Raw genomic sequence first — 26,291 nt, 5'->3', positions numbered from 1 at the left:
GCCCTGAAGCAGCAACACGCCAGCGTGTGTCAGCCACCAAAGATTGGTTGCAAGACGTACCAGGGAGACATCTTTATGATGGTGATTGGTTGGTTGGTTGGGTGGTGTTGTTTGGTTGGTTGGATTGTGAAAGTGTTGGAGCGTGATGAGCCATCAAGGTGCTGAGGGCAAGACACTTATATAGACCGGCTGGTCGCCGGCTCGCGACTCCCAACAGAATACCTACCCACGCTGCAGTGGAGACTCAGCTCTCTCTTGGAATGGTGGTCATGCGCGACCTTGGCCATGGTGGTGGGGTCCGATGGAGAGTGACATATCGACTTGCTACCTGCCTCCTGGCCCCCCTCCCAGACCGCCTATCGAAACTCCGCATTTAAGCGTGCACTACGCTCTTCGTCGACCATACACAACAGAGAGGACAGAGGGGAGGAACACTTGGCTGGTGGAGGTTCACCGGCGAATGGTTGGATGGCTCACCCCACTGGGTGTGGTAGATGTTGAGAGTTACCGCTTTAGGCGGCCTCTCGCACAATTCCCGCACATACCTGTATACTTGATCGGGCCGGTTAACGGGACGCTCTCATATGGGATCAGGCTGATACGAGCATCTCTCGATGGTATTGGGCGTGGCACTATCTGCCGCTGCAGCCGCATCACCATACTGGGCTTCACTGCACCTTTGCTTCACTCCAAGTTGCTACCTGACCACTAGTATAGAGGGAAGCCTCGGAGTTCTCTCCCTTACCATGTTCTAGCGTATGGGTTGACGTCCTGCACATGTAAGACATATTGCAGATCGCTCACAGGACCCGTTGGCCTGGAGCCTTGTAGAAAACGGCACGGGCACGGCACCGTCAACGTGGGATAAGCTTAGTGACCCCTAACGGAGTGCTTACGTCTCAACTGTCTACTGGCTGCGTGGTAATCGGGTGGTGACACTGCATGTGTATTCCCCGCTCTTGGGCAGTGTCTAACTGTGGAACTGCCAGTTTGCAGTACAACTCTACACGAACCTATGTTACAGTGCACATGACTCAAATCTTGAACCCAGAACCAGTTTTTCTCACGGTAGAATCTTCGGCGCCTTCTAAGGCATGTGAATGTAGTTGATATGACGTACCGGCTATGGATCTAGATCTTACACTAAGTAGAAGCGCGTGATCTTGATGATGATGCATAGCGCTCAAAGTAGTATGGCTGAGAAGCCAATCGCAACGGTCCGTCAGCGGAGCTATGATGCAGCTAGTGGGCAACACGTGGGGAGAAGCCTCATAGTTCTCGTGGGGACTTACCTAGGTAACCCTAGAAAACGACATGGGGCACAGTACATCATGAGATGTATCATCTACATGAATGAAACAGCTTCTAAGCGAACCAATACTCCCAGCAAGGAATCTAGCCTATATAACTTTGACGTATGAGCGGATGGCGGTTGCCGCGGTACCTAGGTACTTGGCAAGATGTACCTATCTTATCCCCACACTTAAGCACACTGATACACTAGTACTCCACAGAAGGCAACCACCATGTCCCAACAGTTCCAGCAAAGCGGTATCATATCGATACAAGAATGGTAATCACGGTACCTCTAGAACCTGAAGCGGCAAGAATCTTCCAGCAGCGCTTTTAAGCCGGAGAAGGCTCCAAGGCTCCAAATCCACTGCTGTCACCAAGCTGGAGTGATAGGCTACAACGATTTGAAGATCTCCCCAGAGGTACACCGGTCGCCTCACCTTCATGATTCGGAATGCAACATTCCTTAGACACCGTAAAAGGAAGGTGATATCTATGTTGAAAGTGAGACATAAGAAATTGGCGGTATGGCTGGAGTGGATCAGTCATGTGTTACTTGTTGCCTCAATTGCCTCTACTTCGATCTCTCATCGAGCCAGGATGATGCTCGAGTGAATGAAATGATGCTTTGTGAGAACATCGAGTAAAACTGATGATAGTCATTCAAAGACCGTCCTCATAGGTAGCAGTCGCCTCACTCATAAGTGTTCGAGACTTTGACGGAGGCTTGCTGTTTCATTATACAAGAGGATATAAATGTACAAGTATAAGGACTGAATACATAGACTCAGCTGACTCATTCATCCCTTTCGCAGCACATTGATCTATTCGACTATCAGACGACAGGACCACTATCTCCATCTCTCCATATCTCCCGAACGTGTGAAGCTGCGTCGGAAACTTCCCTCTCAGCAGTAAGTGGATCTTTCTCATCGGCAAGAGAAGCCACATACGCTATCCGACTCATTTCGCACAGGGCAGCAGCAGGATCGAGACGTCGTAGTCCTAGCGCTCTGAGGAACTTGTCCATAAGCTTTTCAGCTTGTTCCTTTTACGTATCTGACTTAGCACCACTGCCCCACGCGTTCACTTCGGGCCCGGTACGGTTTTGCGGAGTACGTGTGATATTCTCTAACGTTTTGGCAGTATTGAGGACGAGCTGATCGTCTCCATACTGACCAATTACTTGCAATCCTATGGTGTTGAAGAAGGGCTCGGTGGCTTTCGAATTCCCCAATTTTTCCTCGTTGTAGGGTGCGGCTGTTGGAAGAGTGATTGCTGGTAGTCCGGCAAGACTAGCTGGCACGGTGAAGACATCATTCATGTAGGAGTACACCGGGTCCTTGGTCTCAACTTCAGCCAATGAGGGCGCCGTTGATGGTGCCGTGGGGCATATGATCACGTCTACGCCCTCTGTCTTTGCCAAGGGCTCTTCGGAATCGAACAGCGGGTTTGGCGACGCAAAGACCCGGTTGAAGTCTTGTTGTACAAGTCTGCGAATCTTTTGTGCTTGTATGAAGTAGTTGTCGATAGCCTGAGCGCTTAGTGAAAAGGCCCCAAGTAGTATACGTCGCTGAACTTCAGGACCGAAACCTTGACCTCGAGTCTTAGCAAAGAGGACACTGTCTGGTGTTCCATCGATGCCTTCTGCTCTACTGCCGAAGCGCACTCCATCATACTTTGCAAGATTGCTAGATGCCTCGGCTGGTGCGAGGACATAGTAAGCTGATAGCGCTTGCTGTGTTGTCGGTAGTCGGACAGGATGCAAAGTATGACCATGATCCCACAAGTGCCTGAGTCGAAGGATCCACGCTCTTCGGACAGCGGGGTGCAATGTGTCAATGTTGTAGTCGAGAGGAATGCCGATCCTCAATGAAGTTGGTTGGTGTCCCTTACGGAACTTTGCGCGGGTTGTATTGGGGACGGAGGTTGGGTCGTGTGCATCGTGGACGTTGAGCTTGTCTGTAACCTGTCAGAAATGACGAGATGCTAGTCTACAACGCCGAAAACTCACCGAAAATGCTCTTTACACTCGCGACGTTCTTGCCGAATATCCCAACAGTGTCCAGGGAGTTGGCATAAGCAATAACGCCCCATCTCGACAGCAGTCCGTAGCTTGGCTTGTACCCAATGACTCCAGTATACGCAGCGGGAAGCCGTACGGAGCCTCCAGTATCGGTACCTAATGCACTGATCGTTTCAGCACATATACTCCAATTCGTCGAGGATAAATGACTTACGCCCAACATTGTGAAGTAGCGACAGCAAGCGCGCTTCCACCTGAGCTTCCTCCCGCACTCGCTTCTTCACTCTCATATCTCTGCATCTTCACTGGGCCGAAATGTGAATGTGTTGAATGCGATCCCATGCCGAACTCGTCCATGTTCGTCTTGCCCACCACCACTGCGCCCTCATCTTGGAGCAGCTTCACCACCGTCGCGTCATATGGGCTGGTAAAGTCCCTAAGAATTCCAGAAGAAGCGGTAGTCTTCAGATGCTTTGTGCAGATGTTGTCTTTTATCGCGATTGGCTTGTCATTGAGGCTGCTAGCGGACTGCTCGTCAAGGACATTCGATTCGGTGGCATCGCTGCGCGTGAGAAAGGACGGATCGACGAGTGAATTGAACGCATTGAGATGCTTATATTTCGATTGATTCAGTAAGTACGTCTTCGCATGCTTAGAGAGGGACATGGAGGGTGGCACACATCGCCGGCGCGTTATCGCGAGTGGGATGTCGGAAGTTGACGAGCGGGACAAAAAGTAGTCGCGACGTCATGTGATGTCTTGGGTGGGTGTGGACTGACTCGAGTACGCTCAACGTGCCCTCCACCGAACAGCAAACACCTTTAAAGTGCTTTCATAGATACGATGCAACTCGAGCCAACGTCTACGACTAGTATGAAGTATATCAAGACGATCACGAAGGACCGTCGACTGAATGCTTGACCAGCTTCGAGAACATCCCAAGTGGGGGTTATCATTTCCCGCTGCGACTATTGTGACGAAGCCTGGAACCCCTCTATCGATGAATGAGCGGAACATGTCAAATGCGAGCTCTATCTTCGGGACGCAGGTCATGCCATACGCTTGCTTGCATCTACGATCAAGAAAGATCCTATTGTTCTTAACGGTGCGACTGTACAACATGTTTAGATGCTACCGACCCAATGGACGGAATCTCAGGAGGCACTAGAACAACGACACGTCGCGTTACAGAATGGCCTACAAGGTATTCTTAGGCATTGTTACTGTATGTACATATATGTATAGGCAATTAATAGGTGTCTAATATATGAGAGTTTGACGGGAAAAGAACATTTCCAATTGTTTTAGGGAAATCGCAGTTCGGCACCAGGGCAGGCCGCATACGTCAGCGTTGTTAGGAAAGCATTGGAAGAGCAAGCTCTTCAAGGAACGAATAAGAGAGGAGAGAAGGATGATCTACAAAGTAAAGACGAGGACGAAAAGCCTGTGGTAATCAAGACGCACATGCCATTGGTCCTACCATTTGCGTATGGCATGTCAGGCAAACAAAATAGGCAGTATGTGAAAAGCTTCGTTCTAAGAAGTATCTGCCGGTGAGATTTCGGTCTGGGAAGTTTTGTCCTGAACGGTTTCGGCCTCGGAAGCTTCTGCTTGAGCAGTTTCTGCTTGCGAGTTCTCGGCCTGAGACATTTCTTCGGGTGGTACGGAGTGATTTGAGGTCGCATTGCTGCCTCGGCGTGTTGAAGGATGCGGTGGAGCATTCACCAGGTCTTCCTTCGCTTCAGTGAGAATAAACTCGTCCTCGGTCGATTCGATGGTGAAGCCCATGCCTTCCAGTGTCATTGTCCATGATTCGCCCTTCTTTGCGATAGGCGAGTCTGGAGGAAGCAAAGTATTGAACAAGTCCTCAAATTCGCATTTGTTGCGACTAAATTCAGTAACGCGTGGCTCCTCATCTAATGGTAGGTCCTTGAGCTTCACAAGCTCCCACTGAGGCCTGTTCGGTGTGTAGTGCCACTTTGGTTTATTTTCTGAAGACGGACAGATTGAAACAAAATAACCTGGATGTTTTCTAGGCCGGTCCGCCATCTTGTCGGTTCGAAACTCAGTTTTGATTCGATGGCTTGAGTTAAGCCTCAGAATCCATTTGTAATGTGGTTTCTTCAAGTTAACACCGACCCAGGATATCCGTGATGGGTTGGCGTTTCCAGGATGATCGACGATGACTTCCGTGACATTGTATCCTAGGACGTCCGCAGGATTAACCCTGTATGCGTTTTGTAGGTGAACGTGTTGCCGAAGTTCCCTCTCCATGTCTGGCGACGCCATAGGTGTAAGGTTGCTGGTGTTTATCCAATGTTGAGTGACGTGATATAGATCTGGAATCCAGTGTGTAAACTCTGTATCCCTAACTAATACACACAGAATCCTTGGTATGATTACCTGTTGCTCGTATGTCCTTGGGAGGTCTTCCGTAGACTGGAAAGTTGGACAGGCGATGCGACCTGCATTAACAATCATTAGGCAAAGCCGGACCAGCGCTTGTTTGGAGGGTTCTTTCAATTCTTTTTTTCCGTACTTATCCTCTTCATCATCACTCCGCTGGATGTCTTCCATGGCACGATCAAGCCTGTCAACATCGAGAAAGTTTTGACAAAACTTTCTGAGCTTTCCTTTGGATTGCCAGTCGTAACGGCCATGATCAGGATGTAATACATCCATGAAGTCCAACAGTGTTGGCCGATCTTCTTCAGATTGTCCTGGCTCCTGAACAACCTTCTTCATCACGTCTAGGAAGAGTTTCCGAACGTGCAGGCAGTCTGTTACGTTCAAGCAATGGACGACGCGTGAGGCCATGACTCTATCAAGCTGTAGCTGGATGTCTACTGTTGGAGGAAACTTCATCTGGCGAAGCTCTGCGCACGTAGGAATTTTGTGGCTCTGGTCACGACAGCTTTGCCTGAGCATGAACAGTGGTAGATCCCGGGTACATTGATACGCTTCGGAATCCTTTTCCCAGACACTTTCGACGAGTTGCTTCAGATTCCCGGAAGTATGTTGCATATCCGCCTTGAGAAATTCGAAAAGTTTGTCAAGATAACGCCAGGTCACGCGATTCTGCGTTCGAGGGTTCCCTACTTGTTCGTCGTAGTACTCCCCTATCCACTTTCCCACGTCATAGATGTCGACTGCGATTTTATTGCTTCTCTCGAGCTCTTTATTGAGCTCGCGCTGCTTCAGGTTATCAAGCTGCTGAAGTGCGGTTTCTCCGACCATGACAATGCCGTTGAAGCTGTCAAGAATGGCTCTTGTTTCGGGCCCTGGCGCTTCGTGTGGTTTGTAAATAATATCGTGTTCAATATTCGACCAAGCATTCATGACAAGTGTTAAGACCTGGATCTCAACGGTAAAATCATCCCGGTGGAGCTTAACATGAAAATGGTCTCCCCGATATCCAGGGAAGATCTCTTCGGTTGTAGAAATGTTTCTAGTTGTGGAATTTTCGTCGCTTGTGGAGATGGCTTCGGTTGTGGAAATAGCTTCGGGAGCCTCGAACCTCGTCCATTGCGAGATTGCGATCTCCATGTCGAACAGGTCCTTTGGAATATATCGGCTCTTTTTGGTTCTTCTCACGAGCTCGATTTCGGTGTGTTCTACGAGACATTTTTCGACCTTTTCGACATCGCCTGGGAAGTAGAGGAGGATCCGAATGCCACCGATGTCAGGGAGACTTTTGAACATCTCGTCGACATCCGAAAAATCGCCATAATCGTTAAGTCTTACATGTCCTTCACCCCAGTACCTTTCCCAGCTTACTCTAAGATTCTTCATCTGATTTCTGTCATCTTCTCTTTTTATCCTTTCCTTTCTCTTATTCTGGACGGATTTGACAGCCGATTCCATTTCCTTCATTCTAAAATGGGGATGGTGACATCTAACATCCGCTTTCTTGAGTGCTTCGGGTAGTAAGATGTCATTAATCCGACGTGTACTCTTTTCAATCAGTGCGGACCTTTGTTCGTACTCTCTCCGAAACTTCTCGATGAGCTTAGTCTCTTCCACCATGACGTCGGGATAACACCGCTAGCAGTAAGACTAGAGGTCTCTCAATGTAACGCGGCAGCCGAGGCTCTAGTGCAAAGGTTGTCCAACAACAAGAACAAACAAGGATATATCAAATCAAAGTAGAGAATGTGTCGGAAACGCTGTCAGCGATGAAAGTGGAGTTCTGAACTACCAGAATGACATGTTGTGTCACCTCTTATGGTTCGACCACTTTACCCCACTCTATATGAGCTATGCGGCATTTTTGCTTCCAATAGCTAATATATTCAAGGTGGTCTTACTGGGTAGGCAAGCCATGGCGAGGCATGAAGGCAGTTCTTATCTCTCAACAACCTACATTCAACTGCATCCGGTGAGAGTGGCCGAAGAAGACTACCTTGGCAGATTTGTACGCAGATTTAGGCAGCTTATTGCTGGCTATTTCACCAGTGAGCGTACAGTGTTTGATGTAGAAAGGCTGGCCCGGAAACCACCTTATCTGGAAAGGCTATGCTGTGGTTGCACGCGATTGGGATTACTCAGTAAGCATTCGCAGTGAATATAAGAGAGTCTCAGGTATTTTGACCGGTCATGACACTGTCTGCCTGTAGGTGGTCAGCAGGTAAGGCTCCGCGGGTCGCACGCAAGGCTGCAAGATATACAGACCAAATAGGAAGCTCATGATGAATGGCTTGCATACAATTACGCCTCGCGAAGTCCAAGGCATCACATAATGACTGCGACTGGATTACACGGGCGGGTCGTTATATTGGTTTTCTCCTCTCACTTCTTCTCTTCACGGGCCAGAATACAGCCACTTTCCGCCGCCAAGTACTCTAGACTTGAGAACATCGCAATCTGAACTTCTGACCCCTCTTACCGTACACGAAGAGCCCATAGTGGATGTTATCGAATATGACACATTTTTTCCCGAGGGGTGCTACTAGCAGCACTTTCTCGTGCCTCGAGTTTCGCGAAGGTAAGTTTACAAACTCTCATGCGACAAACGTCGAGCAGCTTCTCGGTCGAATCCAAGCGGTTAAATCGGGCTCGGCGGAAGGCGTCTCAGGTCTCTGCATGCTATTCGAAGACATCAGTCCTGAAATGGCCGCTCAAATCGATCACCTGTTCAATATTGGGCTGGAATTCTTCCACAACCACTTGGCGGCAAACAAGTTTCCCCAACTAGGCTCACAACTCAAGAGAAGCACTGTCTCATTGTTATCGTCGCAAAATGACCCTCAAAAGTCTGTTCATTTGTATTACAAGAGAATCCTCCAAGCAGAACAGCACTTGTCGCCAATTCCTTATAACCCCCGCGTAGAAGGAAATGCAGAGAGGTATGCCGGTCAGATGCCACGAATGAAGGAATGCTGTGTTTCAATTGCCGATGCGTGCTTCTCTATAATGAGGAAGGAGATTAGCCCAGAGTTATGGATATGTAAGCCGCACCTTCTCTTCCAAACATGACAGAGCCTATCAATGACGCCTGCTGGAAATAGGCGTGATGCTCGTGGACAAACCATACTCGTCCGTCCGGTCAGCTCACCAGTTTCAACCGCGCTCAGCAACACCGAGCTTTTTAGAAGAGACCATCACAGCCTTGTCTACATCTCCATTGGAGTCCGGCGTCAGTATCTTTGAGCTAGCACGACACCCAATACGAATCATCCTCGCCGAGTGGGCGCTCTACTCGTTGCTGATGGGTCAATACGTCAAGCACTACGAGTTCTCGTTTGAAACTGTAAAAGGTCTGAGCAGTACTGAGATCAGCAGCATCATGCTCGATCTTCACCGTTGGCGGCGGCGAGGCCAACGCAGCGTCGAAAAGCTGATGGCGATGAGATCGTTTGTCGATGAAGATGGCGGGCCGAGCAAGGTCCTATCCAGAGACATCGACTTCATTTCTCAGCAGATCGTTCAATATCGGCAGTCTTTGGAGTCAATGGTTCCGATGCTTATGTCGATGGTCCAGCTTATGGACTCCCGTCGTGGCATGGAAGAGACCGTATACGTCAAACAGCTGACCCACATTGCATTGTTTTTTCTACCGTTGTCCTTCGTGGCGAGTCTCTTCAGCATGAATGAAGGATTCGCGATCAACTCAAGTGGGTTCAAGATATACCTTGCTGCCGCACTTCCGCTACTCGCACTAGTTTTGCTAGCGTCGTATCTTCCGAAGTGGGTCAGTAGTCACTCTATCAGCATGAGAAGCCAAGGCGTAGAAAGTCGTCATTCATAATGACACGAGAGATTGGGACGTCGGGTTTTTGTACTGTTCAGAGCAGTCTTTACCTAGCTCAAACTTAGCATAGTGATGGGTAGAGAAGATGGTAAAACAAATGGTTCTTGTAAATTCTGCTTCCTTTTCTGCATAGCTGGAGGATATTCTTGATGCCGATTCTGAAGGTCATTTCGTTATACATAGGCAACCATGTACCAGCAGTGTCCTGCGGATTAGTAGTTAGGTGTGTATCCACTCGCTAACCCCCGTTGTTGTATGTTTTTGACCATGTTTTTTTTTGTTTATACAGATCGAAATATGTGTTGTTCGTTTGGTGAATCATTAGTCAGATGTCTCTATACAATGCAATGAAGTCTGCTAGAATAGTGATGACAGGTATATGTCTTACAGACGCTATGTTGCATATAACGAACCCAAACGCCTCGCTATGCAAATAATACCCATGCCATGTTCCTATAGAAAAAAAGCCTGGTAAACACCGCTCCAAAAGCTTATTCGTCCATCTGCCACTGGTACTCCAGTTTCTCGATATTTGCTTTGCGATTCCTTGAATCGAACCACTGCTTCTCGAACCCGTTTCCTCGATCGATGCCGTCCCACCGATGTCCCGGACGGATATTGTATCGGTTTGGTTGAAAAGGTCCTTGGTATAGAGGCTTGCCTGTAATACTACGTCCAGCCTTCTTCTTGCGCAAGAAACCTGAAGCAGGATCGTTCCAGTGCCCTCGTTCCTTTAGCTCGTCGTTGAGCTCCGCGTCGTCTGCATACCGCGCAATGGTCATCGTCTTCGCATCCTGTAGCTGTTGTTTCCTGCGCTCGGCCTCTGCATTTTGTACATCTCCGCGCGCTGCCTTTTCCTTCTCACGCTTCTTACGCTCCTCTTCTTCAGCTTTCTTTCGTGCCTCTGCGCGCTTCATTGCAACGTTGATTATACGACCGCTGGCATCTCGGTAAATGGTTTCTTGCGCGGCGCTCCCCATTTCTTTTGTGACCTCCTCGGCCTTGCGCTTCTCCTCTTCTTGTTTCTTCTTTATTGCTGCTGCGACCTCGGCGGCACTTTGGAGTCCTGCCTTTGCACCAGACTCCATCCTCATGACGCCATCTGTGTCTACCATCTCTGGTGCTTCATCTTCGTCTTCGGCAGCTTTTTGGCGGTCAGCAGCTGTCCCTGCTATGATCGCATCGGCGGCGGCTGCATCGGCTGCAAGTTGTTCGGCATGTGAGGGTGCGGCGACACCCACGGCTGTCCACGTCGCGGCACTGGTGCCTTTGGATTTCTTCTTGGACTTTTTGAGTGTGCCTCCACCAACTATAGCATGATTTGTTAGCCTCGAGTTCGTGTAGCGTGCGAAAATCAGAATACCCATACCGATCATCGGCGCATCCTCATCGTCCTCGTCTGCCTTGTCTTTCCAGCCCAGGTTGTCATCGTCGTCAATGATGAGCCCAGCATCCTTGTTCTTTCTCTTGCGCTTTTTCGACTTCTTTTCCGAGTCTGCTGTGAGGTAATTCTTTGCCAAATAGTCGGCGAGTCCAGACATGTTCAGAGTGGGCGTTTCGTGTGAGTGGTGTTGCAAATGTCCAGTCGCGAAGCTCGGTACGGAAAGTTGAGAGCTTGGCGCGCGCCGCCATTCCGCATCACGTGCTCTCGTGTTGTCGCGTGCTGCAGGTGTAGATCCCGCTCGGCTTCGAGCAGTTGATCTCATTCACTTTTACACCTCGAATCATCATGGCGCCAGGAGAGCGCTCAGAAGAAGTTTGGCTATGGTACACGGCAGTATACGAAGCGATTCAAGAGGTGCCTTCTGGCAAGGTCACTAGCTATGGTCATATTGCTAAGCTAGTAGGAAAGCGTGCGTTGTGTTGCCAGATGACGAGGACGACTTGCTGACATGTTTCTTTTGACCGTAGCCGAATGCCCAAGGTAATACACCGAAGAGGACATGACGATGTGGTTGCAACATCACTAACGCATGACGTCAAAGACAAGTCGGAGTGTGTCTCAAGAACCTGCCGTCGCCATCGACCGATAGCAGCAAGAAGAGTCCAACGTTCCATAGCCGCAACGTGCCTTGGCAGCGCGTGATCAACGCCAAAGGTGGCATCAGTCCGAGGTCAGCGCCTCTTGTTACCATAACAAGGCTTTGTTGGCTGTTGTTCGATTGCTGACTGGAACAAAGAGGACCGAGCGCAGCGGCTCAGCAAGCAGATGCTCTGCGCAGGGAGGGAGTGGAGGTCAGACAGGATGCCATGGGGCAGTACACAGTGGATCTTGGGCAGTACGGCTGGTTTCCTGAAGTCCTTCCCAGCGAGGCTGGCTTAGTTGAAAGTAGCGACGAGGAGGACGAGGAAGAGGCCGCGTACCATACCTGAAGCATGCGCCTGAGGATGCACCGGGAAGGGCTGTCTTAGTCAACCATGCCAGTTACGACACGTTAATGTTCCAAGATAGCTGATTGATGGAAGGGCGTTGCAATGCCATGGTATGGTATGGGGTACATATCTTGGCTGGTTCCTAGTAGCCCGTGTAAGATGACTGGGCTAGGCTAGCAAGAAGGGCACAGACACAGCGGCCGAGTCCGAGCCCTTATCAAGGCTGCGTGGTGAAGGGCGTCATCTAATAAGCTGCGATTGTTGGGATGCATGCCGTGACTGTTGCTGTCTGAGGTGTGGAGGGACAATGTGGGGTCGGCGATCGGAAGATGGAGCACCAGCTTGGGGCGCTTGAGAGCTGGGAGCTTCACGCATGTCCTTGCATACCAACCAGGAACACGGCGGCCTCCAACTCGCCCACGTTGGCCACCAAAGGCGCCTGAAACCGCCATGATGGCATCATGGGCAACAGCGTCAAACCGGACGCGCTTCGGGCTAAAGCGGGAAATGGGCCTCGGCGAGTCGGAAGCTAGAAGCTGGGTCATGAGCTCCTACAGCTCCCCTTATCAGGAACCACGACAAAGGCGGGGATGGTGCCTACGCCCTTGACGACATAAGGACGGCGCGAGTAAACAACTGCCTGGCCCGGACACGAGCCGTAATCTACCATAAGTAACTGCATAGCCACTCCCCTCGCCCGATCAGACCTCATCATCCTGAGTCACTTCTTAGAGTCATTCACAAGACAGCTACTAGTCATCCGCCGCGCCTCCCTCTCTCCCGCGCATATTACCTTGCCATACTCATCGTGCCTGTCACTTCTCACTGTTTACTCTCTCCATTACACCTAATCCACCTACTAGCTATTTGCCGCAGCACCGCTCAGCCACCGACACTCTCTCTCCGTTTGCACCATACCAGCTAGCCACGATACATATCATAGCCTCAGTTACCGAACCAAGTCGCAACATCGCCATGTCGACCTCGCAGACCTTCACCGGCGACCTCCGCAGCGACGCCAAGGAGTTCAACCGCGACAAGAACAGCAGGGCGAAGTGGGCGCATGGACAGTCGTTCGGCCCTGGACGGCGAGAGGAAGACGGCAAGCCCCGCCCTGCTAAGCTGTACCCTCACGTCAAGTAAGTCGCCTCTCAGACCGGACCTGGAAGGACCATCAGAGTACTAACGTATGCAGGGCATCGGCTCACGGCCCCATGAAGGCTCGTACCGCTTTCAACAAGGACATGACTTCGGCCAGTGACGAGTCGTCTGCTGACGAGGACGTTGAGCACCCTTCTGCAGCCCCTGCTCCAGATGCCGAGATCGCCTACTCGTTCGATGCCCAGCGGGGTCCTAGCCATGGCAGCCAGATCCTGAACCATGCTCTCGAGAAAGCCGTCGAGCGCTTCGAGACCAAGGAGACGGAGAAACTGGTGAAGAACGAGTACGAAGTGCTTGACTTGTACGATGAGGCGCCACGGCCCAAGCGACATGTGGCTGCTGAAGATGACGAGTACGAGTTTGTCGACGTCTGAGATGGGCCTCCTGACTTGTTCTCATTTCTTATCGACTCTTCTTCACATGTTTTGCATGCACGACTCTCCAGCGTCCCTTGACATCTGATATCGACTTCGCTATCGGTTCTCTCATTGATGTTTACATTTGCATTATGGTCGTTGGCAGCATCAATAGGTGAGCGTCTGGCGCTTTTCTGAGGACTTGAGCAGCCATATACCCGTCTCGGCTTGCTTGCTTTTAGTTTGGGATATTGGTATGGTACACTTGGTCATGAACTGGACAAGTGACGGCCACGGGAGTTTGTGGCCTGTACTTTGTGTTCTGTGGGTTCAATCCTATAGCTGCACATACACACACGTAGTTGGTAATGATATCGCTAGGGGCGGCATGAATTCATGTCGTTCAAACCGAGTTCGTCTTGCGGTCAGTTATAACTGCAGTTGCTGAGGGTGGCTAGCTTGCGAGAATCTGACCATGTTTAGTCACGCAAACATGGCGATGTTGAATATCTGGTGAAAATGGCGCAAGGGCATGGTGATGCGCGGCCTCGTTCCCTAATAGGATGAAAGCGCGACGGCACATGGATGGAGTGACGGAGCGCTTGGCCGGCGGCTGATTAGCCTACGTCATCGCCCATCAGAGACCAATGCGCCTCAGGTCTCTCACATTTCTAGAATCCCAACGCTTGCGACACCCCGACTAGAAGCTGTCGCAGCAATTCCAGTCCCACGCTATCGGGACACTATACACCACTCGTCTGCCCCCCCAAGCACTCGGCTTGCCACGAGCACAGCCCCCTTTCAACTCTTTTATCGCCCGCGGCCTCGTGCATGGCGCGCGCCGTATAGAGTGATCCAACCGACGTCCCCCATCAACACTCAACATGACAGTGTCAGTCGACAATCCACCACCACAATCAAAGGGCAGCCGGCCACGATGGATGCTCCACGTCCAGGCGCAGTTTTGGCGCGTTCTTATGGGCATCGGCATGATGCTGCATCGTCTCGCCCGACCACGACCACCGAAGCCTGCCTTCCATAGGGACATCGATGCCACCGTCTCGCCGCTGAAAGGCAAATTCCGCCTCAACTTCTACGTGCCCAAGGAATACAAGAAGCAAAAGAAGCTCAAGGGTACTAGGAAATACCCTGTTGTCATCAACTTCCACGGAGGCGGCTTCGTTCTAGGAACCGCGCATGACGATGCGCGCTGGTGCGGAGTTGTTGTTGACGAGGTCGGAGCCGTCGTCGTCAGCATCGATTATCGTCTTGCGCCTGAGAACCCGTTCCCCACAGCCGTCGAAGATGGTGCCGACGCGGTACTCTGGCTGGCACAACATGCCGAGGAATTGATGCTCGATGCGGATCGGTTTGCTATATCAGGCTTCTCCTCGGGAGGAAACATGAGCTTTACTGTTCCGCTCTGTCTGCAGGGCGAACTCTTTGATCGAACTACATCTGGCGCTAAGATCATCGACGACCGCGCCGGCAGCGTTCCCAATGCTATCATCCGGCCTCCTCCCACGTTCGGCCAGAACCTCACACCGAATGGCTCTCGCGTGCCCCTCGTGCGCCAAAAGTCACGCCTCGACCGCATTGCTATGCTCCGCCAGACAGGCGCCTCCTCGCTGTCGCTCATATCCTCGTACAAAGACACCTCAGGAGTTTCAGTCATGACGGAAGCGTCCAACACTGTTCTCAAGATCAGAGGCATAGTATCCTTCTATCCACCTACCGATTACACACAAACCCGCGCGCAACGTCGAGAGACCTGCTCAAGGGTTGACCAGAACCTTCCTGCTGTCTTCACCGATCTTTTCGACGACTCTTATCTCCAACCACCCTCGCTCGATCTCGCACACCCATGGCTTAGTCCCGGTATGGCACCTAAGCACATGCTCGAGGCGCTCCCTGACGACATTGTCCTCTTCTGTTGTGAATGGGACATGCTTCTTGCTGAAGGTGAACGATTCCGTGACCGTCTGCAAAAGGATCTCGGAAAGCGTGTGCACTATCACTGTGTACCTGGTGTGCCGCATGGCTGGGATAAGGCACCTAACCCTCTTAGAGAGAGCCCTGGTGCTCGACAGCAATATATGGTAGCATGCAAAGAGCTGAAACGCATGTTTGACATTGAGGATGACGAGGAAGATTCGCATCAGAACTTGCCATGTAAGAAATACCACAAGAGTGTGGACTTGGGCAGGGCGGGTCTGCAGGCGCCGGAGCAGGCTCGAGTGTAAGCTGTGACTTCGTCTTTTTCTTTTAAGCTTGTGGTTATGTGTTCCAAAGTCTCACATCAGCGGCGTTTGATAGGTTCTCGAGGCTGAGCCATCCTTAGCATTTGTATGGAGGCGTATCTTTTCTGTAAGCACATTTGTCGTGTGGGGTTTTATATTGTTCTCTAAGTGCTGTGTGATGTTGTTATTTCGTGGGTCCTTCAGGACACCTCACATGTGTGTGTGTGTGTGGCTGCCGAGGTTGGTAGATACTAAATCGATTCGCTTTACTCCGATATTCAGAAAGCTGAACAGAAATGATATTACGTTATTATTACTCCCTAAATATTGCGATGCCATTTCAGTGAGTGAAATACGATAAATCACCACTCCTCTGTACAAGTACAAGTCGGTATCCTAAGACGCGCTAGATGATTAAATCCTGTTCAGGCAGGCAAACAAAGATGGTAAATTAATACCCATGCTTTGCAAACTCCTTCTCCGTCCAGTCCCATAACTCGTTCGCAAGCTTGTCGTTGTTGAGTATCGCTTGCGTGTACTCCTTACCATTACCCGCCGACGTGTAGAAAGCACCATTCTTGACCTGGCTCTTCGGTGCGGTACTGGACCACAACTGCATCTTCGCACCCTCGGGAACACTAGTCAAAAAGGGACTACACACGATAGAAAACAACGTTCCTAGCACAGGCCGTCTCGTCTTCAAGTTATCCCAAATGCCCGTGTTGACAACGCCCGGGTGTAGAGCGGTGGACGTCATGTTGGGATATTTCTGGGCGCAAAGCCTGCTGAAGTAGTAGTTTGCTAGTTTCGACTGGCCGTAGCGAGCCACGGAGCTCAATTCCTCAGCAGGTGTTGTGAGTGTGGGGAATAGGATACCCTCTTTAGGGGCTTGCTTGAAGAGTTCGGAGCTGAGGTTGATGATGCGAACGTCGCTGTTTGGTTGCTCGGCGGTACGCTGGAGTAGTGGGAAGAGGAGCTTGGTGAAGAGAGTAGGTCCCATGTAATTGCTGCCGAATTGGATCTCGTAGCCATCGCTGGTCAGGTTGGCGGGGTTACCAGTCGTTCCGGCGTTGTTCATTAGAATGTCAATTCGGTTGTTCTCGGACACGATACGATCGGCGGCTTGCTTGACGGACGCGAAAGATGCCATGTCCAGCTCGAGATAATGTATTCTTCCCTTTGCTGAGGGCACTTCTTTTTCAATCTCTTCGATTGCTGCATTGCCTCGCTTGCTGGTTCGGGCTGCGAGATACACCTTATCTGGGTTGTGCTTGACAAGTTGAAGGACGCTTTCTTTGCCGAGACCACTGCTACCACCCGTCACGACGATAGTCTTTCCCGATAGATCGGATATGTCTTTTGCAGGGTTGAAATGCATCTTGTAGATGACGTGGTTGAGGGATGCGATACTCGAGTCTACTGCGGTATCTCGTCCGAGAAAAAAGACCGTGGTAGATTGGTGATAGCTAGCAACTTGCGTGGACTGATGGATTGTGAGATTTGATAGGATTCTTGGAGACTGATAGTTTGAATGGATTAGTTGGTCGTCAATAGATATTGATAGTCTATGAATATGTTCAAGACATGAATCTGAAAGAGGTGTCGACCCTATATACTGTCATGAAAGATGACAACGGTAGACGCCGCTTTGAGCGCATCGCAGATCTCATCCGAAGATTGGTAATTTCAATTTGAATCGTAAAGTCTGTTATTTCCAAGGAAAAAAAGTTACAAGAGAAACCCGATTAGGCGTCTTGCTGGTCCGTCTTTAGACTTTCGGCAAGACTCGTGACCGACCGGGCAAACGTGTCCCCGCCATTCTTTTCTCTGTACACTTGAACGTCGTTCACTACGATGTTTTCCGTAGGGCGCATATACTTAGGGTACGCGGTCGGCCGTAAGGTATACCAGTACCTACTTCCCGTTGGTTGAGGGGCGAACTGTAACGATGCCTCAACTCAGCTATCGAGCCAAGTCATGATCAGAACAACACAGAATATTAGAGTTTCGCATGTCATATGTTGCTCGCGCTCAGTCTTTCCGCCAGTCTCGATATGCATACAAACCTTGGAAAGATTACTCAACACGTTCTTTAGAGTCTCCGCCGTCCTCCCTCAGTCCCCAAACGGACGCTTAGCGTATTTCTTGATTAGTGAACACCTTCGCGGTATCTTGCGAAATGTCGATAAGTATTGCAGAACCTGTCGTTGTTCAACCTTTGCTATGCGCCTGCAAATATGTGCGATTGACTCGGATGAATGATTTGCCCGGGCCATCCCATTCAAGGCAGCAAGCATTCCGTTGACTTGTTGTCTTGTGCCATCATGCCCTACTCGAACCAGGCGCAGATGTAACGCCTGCAACACTCCTTGCAAGTGGCGACGACGCCCATACGATTTACGGCACGAATGGGTCATGATATACTCGGGCGTGGTCAGGGGAAGGAGAAGGAAATGAGTGTGTGTGTTGTGCACAATAGATATCCAGAGGAAGAAGGCGACCAGGAGCAGAGCTGAGTGTGGCTTCGAGTTCATTTTAATCTTTGCATATACTGCCACGCGGCGGGAACAACGACGCGAAGAGATATTGCTGATCAGGATACCAGGTTCGCGACTTCAACAGTCGTTGGAGTTGATTAACCATTTTGGCCTTTTTAATCTTCGCCAGACCCCAGCGAACGAGATCCAAAACTGGGCTGCCAGTTCTGCTTCACCGTACGGAGCAGAAGCAGTTGTTGACCACGTACAAGCGGGCACAATGCTGGCCTGTGAAGTTATGATTGAAGTGCTGCGCCGGATTCTGTCGAAACTGCAATATTTTTCTCCGTGGAGGAAACCTGCGTCGCTCCAACGTTCGAAGACTGTCCAGGCCTGTATATCAGTCGCTAATATATCTCACAGGAGTCTGCATTTGACACGCGTCTTCGATGTGTACTCGTATATAACGCGACGGCCAGCATCAAGTTGTGCTTGAAATGTTCGAGAACGATCGTTCGATTAATCGCATGGTAAGGTTACAAAGCGGCGCATCGGCACGTTACACGAGCAAGCTGTAGGGTTGTGGCAGGTAAAATGCTTATACTCGCCTTCGGCATATCCTCTGGATTAGGCATACACAGGTGGAATGTGTTTTGTATGTGCGGCGTATTAGCCGCCTACACAACATCGCGTAAGTGCCTGAGGCCAGGCTGTTATGCCTCGTTTCAATCTTCCGTCGCGCGTATACATGCCTGCCTCTGATTAGGAAGGCGGCGAGACCTCGACCGCAATCTCTGGGTATTTCCGAAACGTCGCGCCGTTATCCATGGTGTGTTGGGGCCTCATTTCCCGTCGATCACAGTCGGGCGAGCACTTACTGCTTCAGCGCAACCAAGTGTCGCAGTGTTTGCTGTTATACCTGTGTCTCTCAACTTTCGTATCGCAAGAATAGATCTCAGCTCTGTCGTCTCGTAGCACATTGAGTTGTGGGCAGCTTTGACTGTTGACAATCTTAACACAGCCAGTGATGTCGGTCAGATCGTCTTGGCGGCGGATCGCGAAATTGCTCCTTGGCCCAGCGTCATCTTGAAACCAGGCTTGTGCTTACCACAACTTCTTAGCCCTGCAGCATTTGTCGCTTGTTCCCCCGGTATCGTCACCCTGCCACGACGCTTGCGAGGTAATCCCGTCAAAGTTCATGGGTATTGTTGGCACGGCAAGCCGCGGGGCCAATCAAATTTACTCATCTCATACAATGTGCATTACCCTGGTCCTGGCCTCGTGACGGGTTCTCGACTCTGCAATTTCTTTCAGACGCGCGAAAGTGGATTGATGATTGCCGCTGGTATGATGGCAGCGAAGTGTGGAGGCGCCAGGTTCGTTTCCTGGCGGACCGGTGGTGATACTTGCGCAAATCCCGCCGTTCTTTGCATCTCTTTCTTCTCTCAACCTTCCCACGACTGTGTCGCGGCCTGTTCCATCTTTCTGGCTCAATTGAGCTGTCCATTCCTTTACATCTGCGCCCATATTTTCTCGTCTTTCCTTCAACCTCAATTTACTTTCTGATACTCTAACGAACTTGAAACCCAAGATGCCCGGGATGCTTACAAGGTCGAAATCACTGAGGTTTCTGAGAAACAATCGCAGGGACGCCACGGAGCAGGACAATGGGGACTCAATGCCGCCTGTTAAGGGCCCTCAAACAGACTTTGACAAATACAAGGCAACGACTTCCGATTCGAGGACCGAAGGAAAGCTAGGAGTTCCGGACATGGCAAAGCGGCCAAGCACATCAGGTGGACCTGGAGAGCGTCCACTCATGTTCCATAGGAAAACAAATCCTGGACCATCGATCTATTCTCAGGATCATATCCACTCCTTTCAATCACCCACTACTTCGACAACTGTACTCTACAGCCCAGACGCCACGAAAGAGCAGGGAGTCATTGGTATCGCTCTTGGGTCGCCTACCTCAAGCTCACACTGGAAAGTCACATCTCAGGCGGCAATATCAACAATAGATCCTAGGTTTCCTGATTCCCCAATGGCGACGCTCAGCCAACCCAACGATTCCTCAGTCTCCCTGGCCAGCCGCCCGGAAGCACCAAAATCTAAACTCAGCCGATGGAAGTCGTTATTCCGGAAAGCACCTCCACCTCAAGCGGAAAAGCCCTCATTCTATCAGCTGGCGCAGACCGTCACTGCAGCACCGCGCGCAGACAGCCACCATGATGAAGAAGCACTTGAGCCTCAGGCACCTCAACCGGAAGAAAAGGAGAGGGAGAAACTGCGCAGTGTGTCCCCGCCCACCTATCGACCCAACATCCGAGCATCGCGCAAATGGGCACCAGGAGAGTTTGTTCCACCTCAATCGCCACCAGAGACGTCTGCGGCTAGGGAACGTGCATCAACGCTCGGAAGTGTCCCATCACATGGACCTGCAAAGTCCATGCAACGGGCTTTTACAACACCGGATCTGGGAGCGCGAGGCATGCCAGACGACGTCCCACCTGTGCCACAGGTTGAGGTATCGAAAGTCAGCAGCAAACCGCCACCACAAGATTCAACCGCGTCTGCAGGCGATGGAGGGCCTCTTCTTGACGTCAGTCTCCCCGATATCACAATGGAGAGATACAGTGTTATGTTCGGAAACCTTTTGCAATCTGACCTGAACCGATCATCTCTCTTGGCCCGGCGACAGGGCAACACGGAGAAGGTCAAACCATTGCAAGAACTGTCTGCAAAGGTATGTACTCGCAGTTCTGGCTACGTCGGATCTTGGCTAATAGCACAGCAGGACAATCAAAAGGACGAAAGTTCTGTAGATTACAGCCTCCAACGCAGGGTAACGTCGCCTACTCCAGCGTCTGGTTCGCCCCGGCTCTCACTCTTCCCCTGCACCAACCCAAGTCGCGCACCATCACCTCTCTCTGGATCCGTGATGAACCGCAGCAGGAAGGATCTCAAGCGATCTAGAACAATGCCCACAAAAACTCCATCTAAACAAACATTCGCTCAAAATGCGGAGATTCCGGCGGTACAGATTGATTCCGCAAAGCTGAAGCCTGTACTATCTCCATATCTGAAGCCATCGTTGACCCCTACTTCAATCCGCAGCTTCGAATCTGATACCGACTCAATCACGATTATAGTTGCTCAAGCATCTCCCGGTCACCCCAAACCCATCAAGCTACATCTCGATGATCGAGAGCCTGAATGGGAGATTTGCTCCAAGCCAATCAAGGCTACGAAAAGCGAAAACCTTACGGTCAACAGTGTGCCAACCTCCCCACTCATCCGCTCTCCTTCGCAGAAACAACCAAGAGTCACGAAACTCAGTGCCCTCTCATCACATCCATCTTCTGCTCCTCTCGACGCACCCTCGCCTCTGCAAAGGTTGCAGAGTTTGTCAACTCCACCACACTCGGCCAGCAGACTCGGCGAGAAGCGTGTAGAGATCCAAGCAAGAAGAAGGGAAGGAAGGACAGAAGAAGTCGCTACGGCGAAAGCCATGGTGGGCGTTGCAAGGAGTGTATCTGTGAGCAGAGCAAACAGCCCAAGAGCGGTGGTTCGTACCATGACAAGCCCGCATGAGGATCGCGTTGTGGATCGATTGGCCCTCACCCCTACGATGGTGGAAGTCAGGAACCGAAAGAGCCAGAGAGTACAACTCGAGGATGCCTAGACTTTGTGTCTTTCTTCACTTCTAAAACTCTTCTTTTTTGACTGAAATTTTTTCCTATGTCTATTAACGTTGAATCGCGTTTCTAGCGATCAGGGCTTGGTGTTCCTTGGGCGTTGCGCGCTGACACAGCCCGAGTTGCACATGCACTCGCGTGTCATTTTGGTTCATGCGGTTTGTTTCTCATAAGCGGGGGTCGTTCTGGTTGCATTATCCAGGAGATCCCTGGACTTCCTTATGTGCGTATATATGGGGAATAGGGATGATCTAAGACGTACTGCTGGTCGGTGTGTAAGGAGCTAGATGGGAAAGGAACTGGGCTAGGCGGAAAATGTTGATACCGCTGGAAGGCCTACAGGCCTCCGAATGATACTTTTTTTTAACATCCATCACTAGGTTCATTGTGATTGTGTCGCTTGCTACAGCTTGAGAGCTTTAGGCTTCTGCCGAAGGCTGTCCAGGCATGATCTAAACCCAAATTCCTGGGATGGGGCCGAGAGGATCGATCGGCGAACTTCTCGGATGAATTGCATGCCTTTCTCTTGGAGCATCGTCCGAATTTAGGCAGATGAATACCTTGAGGGTATGTTCTGGTGTTGGGTGCATCAGTTTGGAAAACAAGCTTTGCTGCACCCAGATCATGACCGTGACTTGTCGCGCACTCGCAGAAGGGCACACGTGCAGTGCGGTGGCTATGGCGCGAACGACCCCGCTCGCGACGTCCCGCGACAGGCGAGAAGGCACATCCTCATCTCCTGTCGCCCATTCATAACAAGCTTTGATAGGAGACATCAAGCTCCAGCCTTTTGCCTCCCAGACTTGGAGCTCACGCTCTGCATTCAAGTTCGTTTCATACAGAGATGGCTTTCAAGCGACTTTCAAGGGCGCGGGCCATCGTTTAGCCCCCACCTCTTTGCTAGCAAAGTTCAAGCCTCCTCCGATGCGATAAGCCATCCTAGTGGTAGCACGGTACATCTGTCGGGTTTGCAGCCGTACTAGTCGCAAACGTGATTGCAGAGAAGCCATCGGCCAAGTCTTTCCCGCTTTACGATACAGTATGCCACTCGCTTTCAGGTTAGGCGATATCACACAGCCTGCCTGGCGTACAGCCACAGCTGCTCTTCATTGGAGAGGCCGCTCCAGATAGCAGTGAGCGCTGCACCTCGGTCAAGCAGTACTGTCGCCTACTGTGGGCTCTCGCCAAAGGCTTAGCCCAATATATACAGCGGTCGCATGCCATCCGTTCAGGCTCGAGTGAGGCTGAGTACCAAAGACATGGAACCCTCTTCAGCCTTCTGAGCAACTTCCATTTCTCCCTCTACAATCATTTCACTTTATTTCAGCTTGGCTTTCGAGTCGGTGTTTTTGATCTAGACAGGATCGTCCCACGTGACGGCTCTACGCCTAGCTCTGCTTGTCCTCGCACTGATCAAGCAGGTGTAATAGAGGGCTTACCACCGTATACGATTCGACACCCTCCCAGAATTAGTGGACCTGAACTTTGAGAGCCCACTGAAACTGCCAGTTCGAGAACTGCTCAGCCTTAGCTATCTTCGATCCAACGAGTAGCAATCCCAATACAAGTCCACGCACCAATGGTACCAATACGAGCTGGGAGCGCTGCCTAGCCAACCCGCAAAGTTCAGCAACTGTAACAGCGAGGAAGGAGCATTCCGAGGAGTATGTCTGGTCTTGAGGTAAGTAGACATTTTGTGTTCTCGATATCCTTCGGCAGCTGTGTATACCCTTCGTAGATCCTAGACTCGGCACGCGACCTCTCAAGGTTCATGAATAACAGTATTATGTTCTGATCGTTGCTTATTATCATCTAGATTGTCGCAGCTGTTTCCGCAGTCGTTTCTGCCTTCCATGGTGGATCGGAGCTACTCAGAATTGTCAAGCAGAAACGTCGCGCTCGTAAAGCCCGCGATCAAGTTCAACAAGAATGGCAAGAGGAGCAGCTACAAGCTTCTCTACTCGCAGGGGAGCAGCAGATCGATCTTAGGTACAAACAAGATCAGAGAGAGCTGGGCGACTATGTTCGCGTAGGAGATGGTGAGTTCCATGATAGAGGTTCGTACAGTAGATTGGATAACTGACGCTGGCGTACAGATACAGCTCGAGAACGCCTCTATCATATAGGGTTTATGCTGCAGGCTCAGATTATCAGCAGCTTACAGCAAGCTGCTACGAAGTAGGTAATACAACGACTTTCATGCCAGAACAAAGCTAACTTTGACATTCAGCGGAGACTTGCCCCTCAACTTGCATGTCCTACACGAAGCCTCGATCACGAAACGGACAGAGACGCTGACAACGTTGGATGAATTGAAGCAAAGGATATACATAGCAAGACCTATGGTACGGCAATTGAGGCCGTTCGGCGAGGATCATACGGGCGCCCCGCATGATTACGGCAAGGCGCACCCACTATCGGAGAGCTATCCGACCGCAAGCTTCCCATCACCGATGGACCTTGAGGATAAAAGATATACCTTGGCCGACTATTGTGGGAACCAGGCTACCGAAGATACGTCTAGCAGCTCTCGATCGGCCTACACGCTTGCACAAGCTGCAGATCCAAACCTCAATTTAGCTCTGGATGGACTCCGCCCCGGAGACCGCGCATCTATTATGAGAGATATCCAACACATAATAAGCTCTTATCAAGGACTCCGTGTTGAGAACGGGTCAAGGTCTCCAAAAGGCTACACGCATAGCGGAGGCCATCCTGCCCGACGAGATACTCTTACCATGCTGAACGACAGAGACTTCTATGATGAAGCAGTACAAGAGCAGGACCGAAGCCTACTGCAGCGTTCTCATGGCCCATCGTCCCCAACCGATGCAGTAAATACAGTTAGGCCTATGTTTGCTAGGGAGAAGGAGCAGCACATCTACAACCAACTCTCTCCCGCGAACAATCCATATCCCCGGACACGAACCCAAACGCTACATCCTCGATGGTCAGATGCCTCTAGCTCAGCGCAGTCAAATGCGGCTTCGCTCGGCCGCAACAGCTCCAATTCATCGCAAGGTGACCATGTCCGCTCTCCAGTGTCGTTATATGATCAACACGATGAAACTCACAAAGGCTCACCGTACACCTCTCCCTACATAACTGCAGAAGACAGATATACACCATCGCCCATTGCACCACTGGCACCCTTACGTCCTCAACCTAATGCGCCATCGACCACTTCTCCCAACCAAGACGCAAACACACCAACACACATGCCCTGGCCCGGATCGCAACAGCACCAAAATTCTTCTCCTCCATTACAGCATGCGGCACTGGTACAGTATGGGCCGTCACAGCCATACAATGTGCCCATTGAAGAAAACACTGTCGACATTAGCAAGTCAACACATCCTCAATATTACGTAACGCCTCCAACAGAACGTGGCACATCTAGTCCACGCAGTACCAGCGACTACCGAGCTACTGCGTATAGTTCCCCGATCGTAGCTCCTACGTCTTCAATGCCAGGGTCTACAGCTATCTCCCGCCCTCGACACGCTAGCATCACACCCTCTATCGCCTCGACCGACAGCAGTAACTCTGTCCCGATCGGTATCCTTCCAGGCCGCCGTGTGCGTAACAACATCAGATCTGATACTATACAGAGTGGACCTGCGGGCGGGGAAAGAATGATGAACGGCCGCCCAAATAAGGACAACGATTATTGGGGGTTCTGTAAAGGTGCCTGGGCTGTAAGAGAGGACCCTAAGAAGGGCATCGCTGTTCGTAGTCAGCCCCTCGGCTACTATAATACAAGACAAATCTGGAGTTGCAAGGCATGGTAAGTCATGACTGTAAGAAACGCAAGTGAAACATACACTGACTTCGTACCTCCTTATCTACAGCACCTTCACAGGCGACGTCTTCACTGCCCCGCATCCCACAAAGAAAAACAAGACTGTCGAAATCATCGATCCGCGAGTCAAGACCTCAATGTCGGGGATACGCTATCGATGGATATTCCTCGCTAAATCACACGTTAGAAAGAAGGCATCAGACCCTAAATCGAACGATGACAACTTTGGCTGTGTACTTTGCCTAGCACAGGACAAGGTAACGGGTGTTTATGGCGGCGTAGAAACACTTATGAATCATATCGCGCTTACGCATGTGGCGGACATGAGCGAGCAGACAAGGAAGAAAGTCAACTGTATTTTGGGCAGAGTGGCGAAGTGTGATGAGGAGTTTGACATCAACGTACCGATTTTCAAAGAGGAGGAGCTTGCCGGTTGAGTAAACATAACGAGCGCTGAATTTTGGAGCACGGCAAAGAACGGCGTTGCGGATTTGTGTTTGAGGATACCCTTGCTTGGATGCGCTATAATGTACCCTAAAGGTATCAGTTGTGTTCTGTATCGATATGCTATAGAAGTAAAACACTGCAAATCCCTTTGGGGTACGATTTAGACAA

The 26,291-nt window shown here is 50.7% G+C and overlaps 9 protein-coding genes across 9 annotated transcripts; 5 read left to right on the top strand and 4 right to left on the bottom strand.

Annotated features, from left to right (window-relative positions):
- Positions 1-2,344: 2,344 nt before the first annotated feature.
- ALTATR162_LOCUS1712 (uncharacterized protein) lies at positions 2,345-3,985 on the bottom strand (the record flags this gene model as incomplete). Its single annotated transcript, XM_043309310.1, has 3 exons — positions 2,345-3,255; positions 3,308-3,483; positions 3,534-3,985. 3 exons carry the CDS (start codon positions 3,983-3,985, stop codon positions 2,345-2,347), a joined length of 1,539 nt encoding a protein of 512 aa, XP_043165245.1.
- Positions 3,986-4,855: 870 nt separating this feature from the next.
- ALTATR162_LOCUS1711 (uncharacterized protein) lies at positions 4,856-7,345 on the bottom strand (the record flags this gene model as incomplete). Its single annotated transcript, XM_043309309.1, has 1 exon — positions 4,856-7,345. One exon carries the CDS (start codon positions 7,343-7,345, stop codon positions 4,856-4,858), a length of 2,490 nt encoding a protein of 829 aa, XP_043165244.1.
- Positions 7,346-8,831: 1,486 nt separating this feature from the next.
- Positions 8,832-9,566, top strand: ALTATR162_LOCUS1710 (uncharacterized protein; the record flags this gene model as incomplete). The annotated part of the gene is made up of 1 exon (XM_043309308.1): positions 8,832-9,566. The coding sequence occupies one exon, from the start codon at positions 8,832-8,834 to the stop codon at positions 9,564-9,566; it is 735 nt and encodes a 244-aa protein (XP_043165243.1).
- Positions 9,567-10,060: 494 nt separating this feature from the next.
- ALTATR162_LOCUS1709 (uncharacterized protein) lies at positions 10,061-11,110 on the bottom strand (the record flags this gene model as incomplete). Its single annotated transcript, XM_043309307.1, has 1 exon — positions 10,061-11,110. The coding sequence occupies one exon, from the start codon at positions 11,108-11,110 to the stop codon at positions 10,061-10,063; it is 1,050 nt and encodes a 349-aa protein (XP_043165242.1).
- A 188-nt stretch (positions 11,111-11,298) lies between these two features.
- ALTATR162_LOCUS1708 (uncharacterized protein) lies at positions 11,299-11,942 on the top strand (the record flags this gene model as incomplete). Its single annotated transcript, XM_043309306.1, has 4 exons — positions 11,299-11,422; positions 11,481-11,493; positions 11,555-11,683; positions 11,750-11,942. The coding sequence occupies 4 exons, from the start codon at positions 11,299-11,301 to the stop codon at positions 11,940-11,942; spliced, it is 459 nt and encodes a 152-aa protein (XP_043165241.1).
- Positions 11,943-12,917: 975 nt separating this feature from the next.
- ALTATR162_LOCUS1707 (uncharacterized protein) lies at positions 12,918-13,477 on the top strand (the record flags this gene model as incomplete). The annotated part of the gene is made up of 2 exons (XM_043309305.1): positions 12,918-13,081; positions 13,138-13,477. 2 exons carry the CDS (start codon positions 12,918-12,920, stop codon positions 13,475-13,477), a joined length of 504 nt encoding a protein of 167 aa, XP_043165240.1.
- An 866-nt stretch (positions 13,478-14,343) lies between these two features.
- Positions 14,344-15,702, top strand: ALTATR162_LOCUS1706 (uncharacterized protein; the record flags this gene model as incomplete). The annotated part of the gene is made up of 1 exon (XM_043309304.1): positions 14,344-15,702. The coding sequence occupies one exon, from the start codon at positions 14,344-14,346 to the stop codon at positions 15,700-15,702; it is 1,359 nt and encodes a 452-aa protein (XP_043165239.1).
- A 448-nt stretch (positions 15,703-16,150) lies between these two features.
- Positions 16,151-17,077, bottom strand: ALTATR162_LOCUS1705 (uncharacterized protein; the record flags this gene model as incomplete). The annotated part of the gene is made up of 1 exon (XM_043309303.1): positions 16,151-17,077. The coding sequence occupies one exon, from the start codon at positions 17,075-17,077 to the stop codon at positions 16,151-16,153; it is 927 nt and encodes a 308-aa protein (XP_043165238.1).
- A 2,690-nt stretch (positions 17,078-19,767) lies between these two features.
- ALTATR162_LOCUS1704 (uncharacterized protein) lies at positions 19,768-26,113 on the top strand (the record flags this gene model as incomplete). Its single annotated transcript, XM_043309302.1, has 6 exons — positions 19,768-20,922; positions 20,974-21,714; positions 23,691-23,913; positions 23,971-24,052; positions 24,105-25,661; positions 25,726-26,113. 6 exons carry the CDS (start codon positions 19,768-19,770, stop codon positions 26,111-26,113), a joined length of 4,146 nt encoding a protein of 1,381 aa, XP_043165237.1.
- Between the last annotated feature and the right edge of the window lie 178 nt (positions 26,114-26,291).

The sequence above is a fragment of the Alternaria atra genome (genome assembly GCF_907166805.1).
Source record: "Alternaria atra isolate CS162 genome assembly, contig: 21, whole genome shotgun sequence".
NCBI classification, from domain to species: domain Eukaryota; kingdom Fungi; phylum Ascomycota; class Dothideomycetes; order Pleosporales; family Pleosporaceae; genus Alternaria; species Alternaria atra.
Note: the sequence above shows the minus strand (reverse complement) of the source record. Positions and strands in the feature narration are given on the sequence as shown.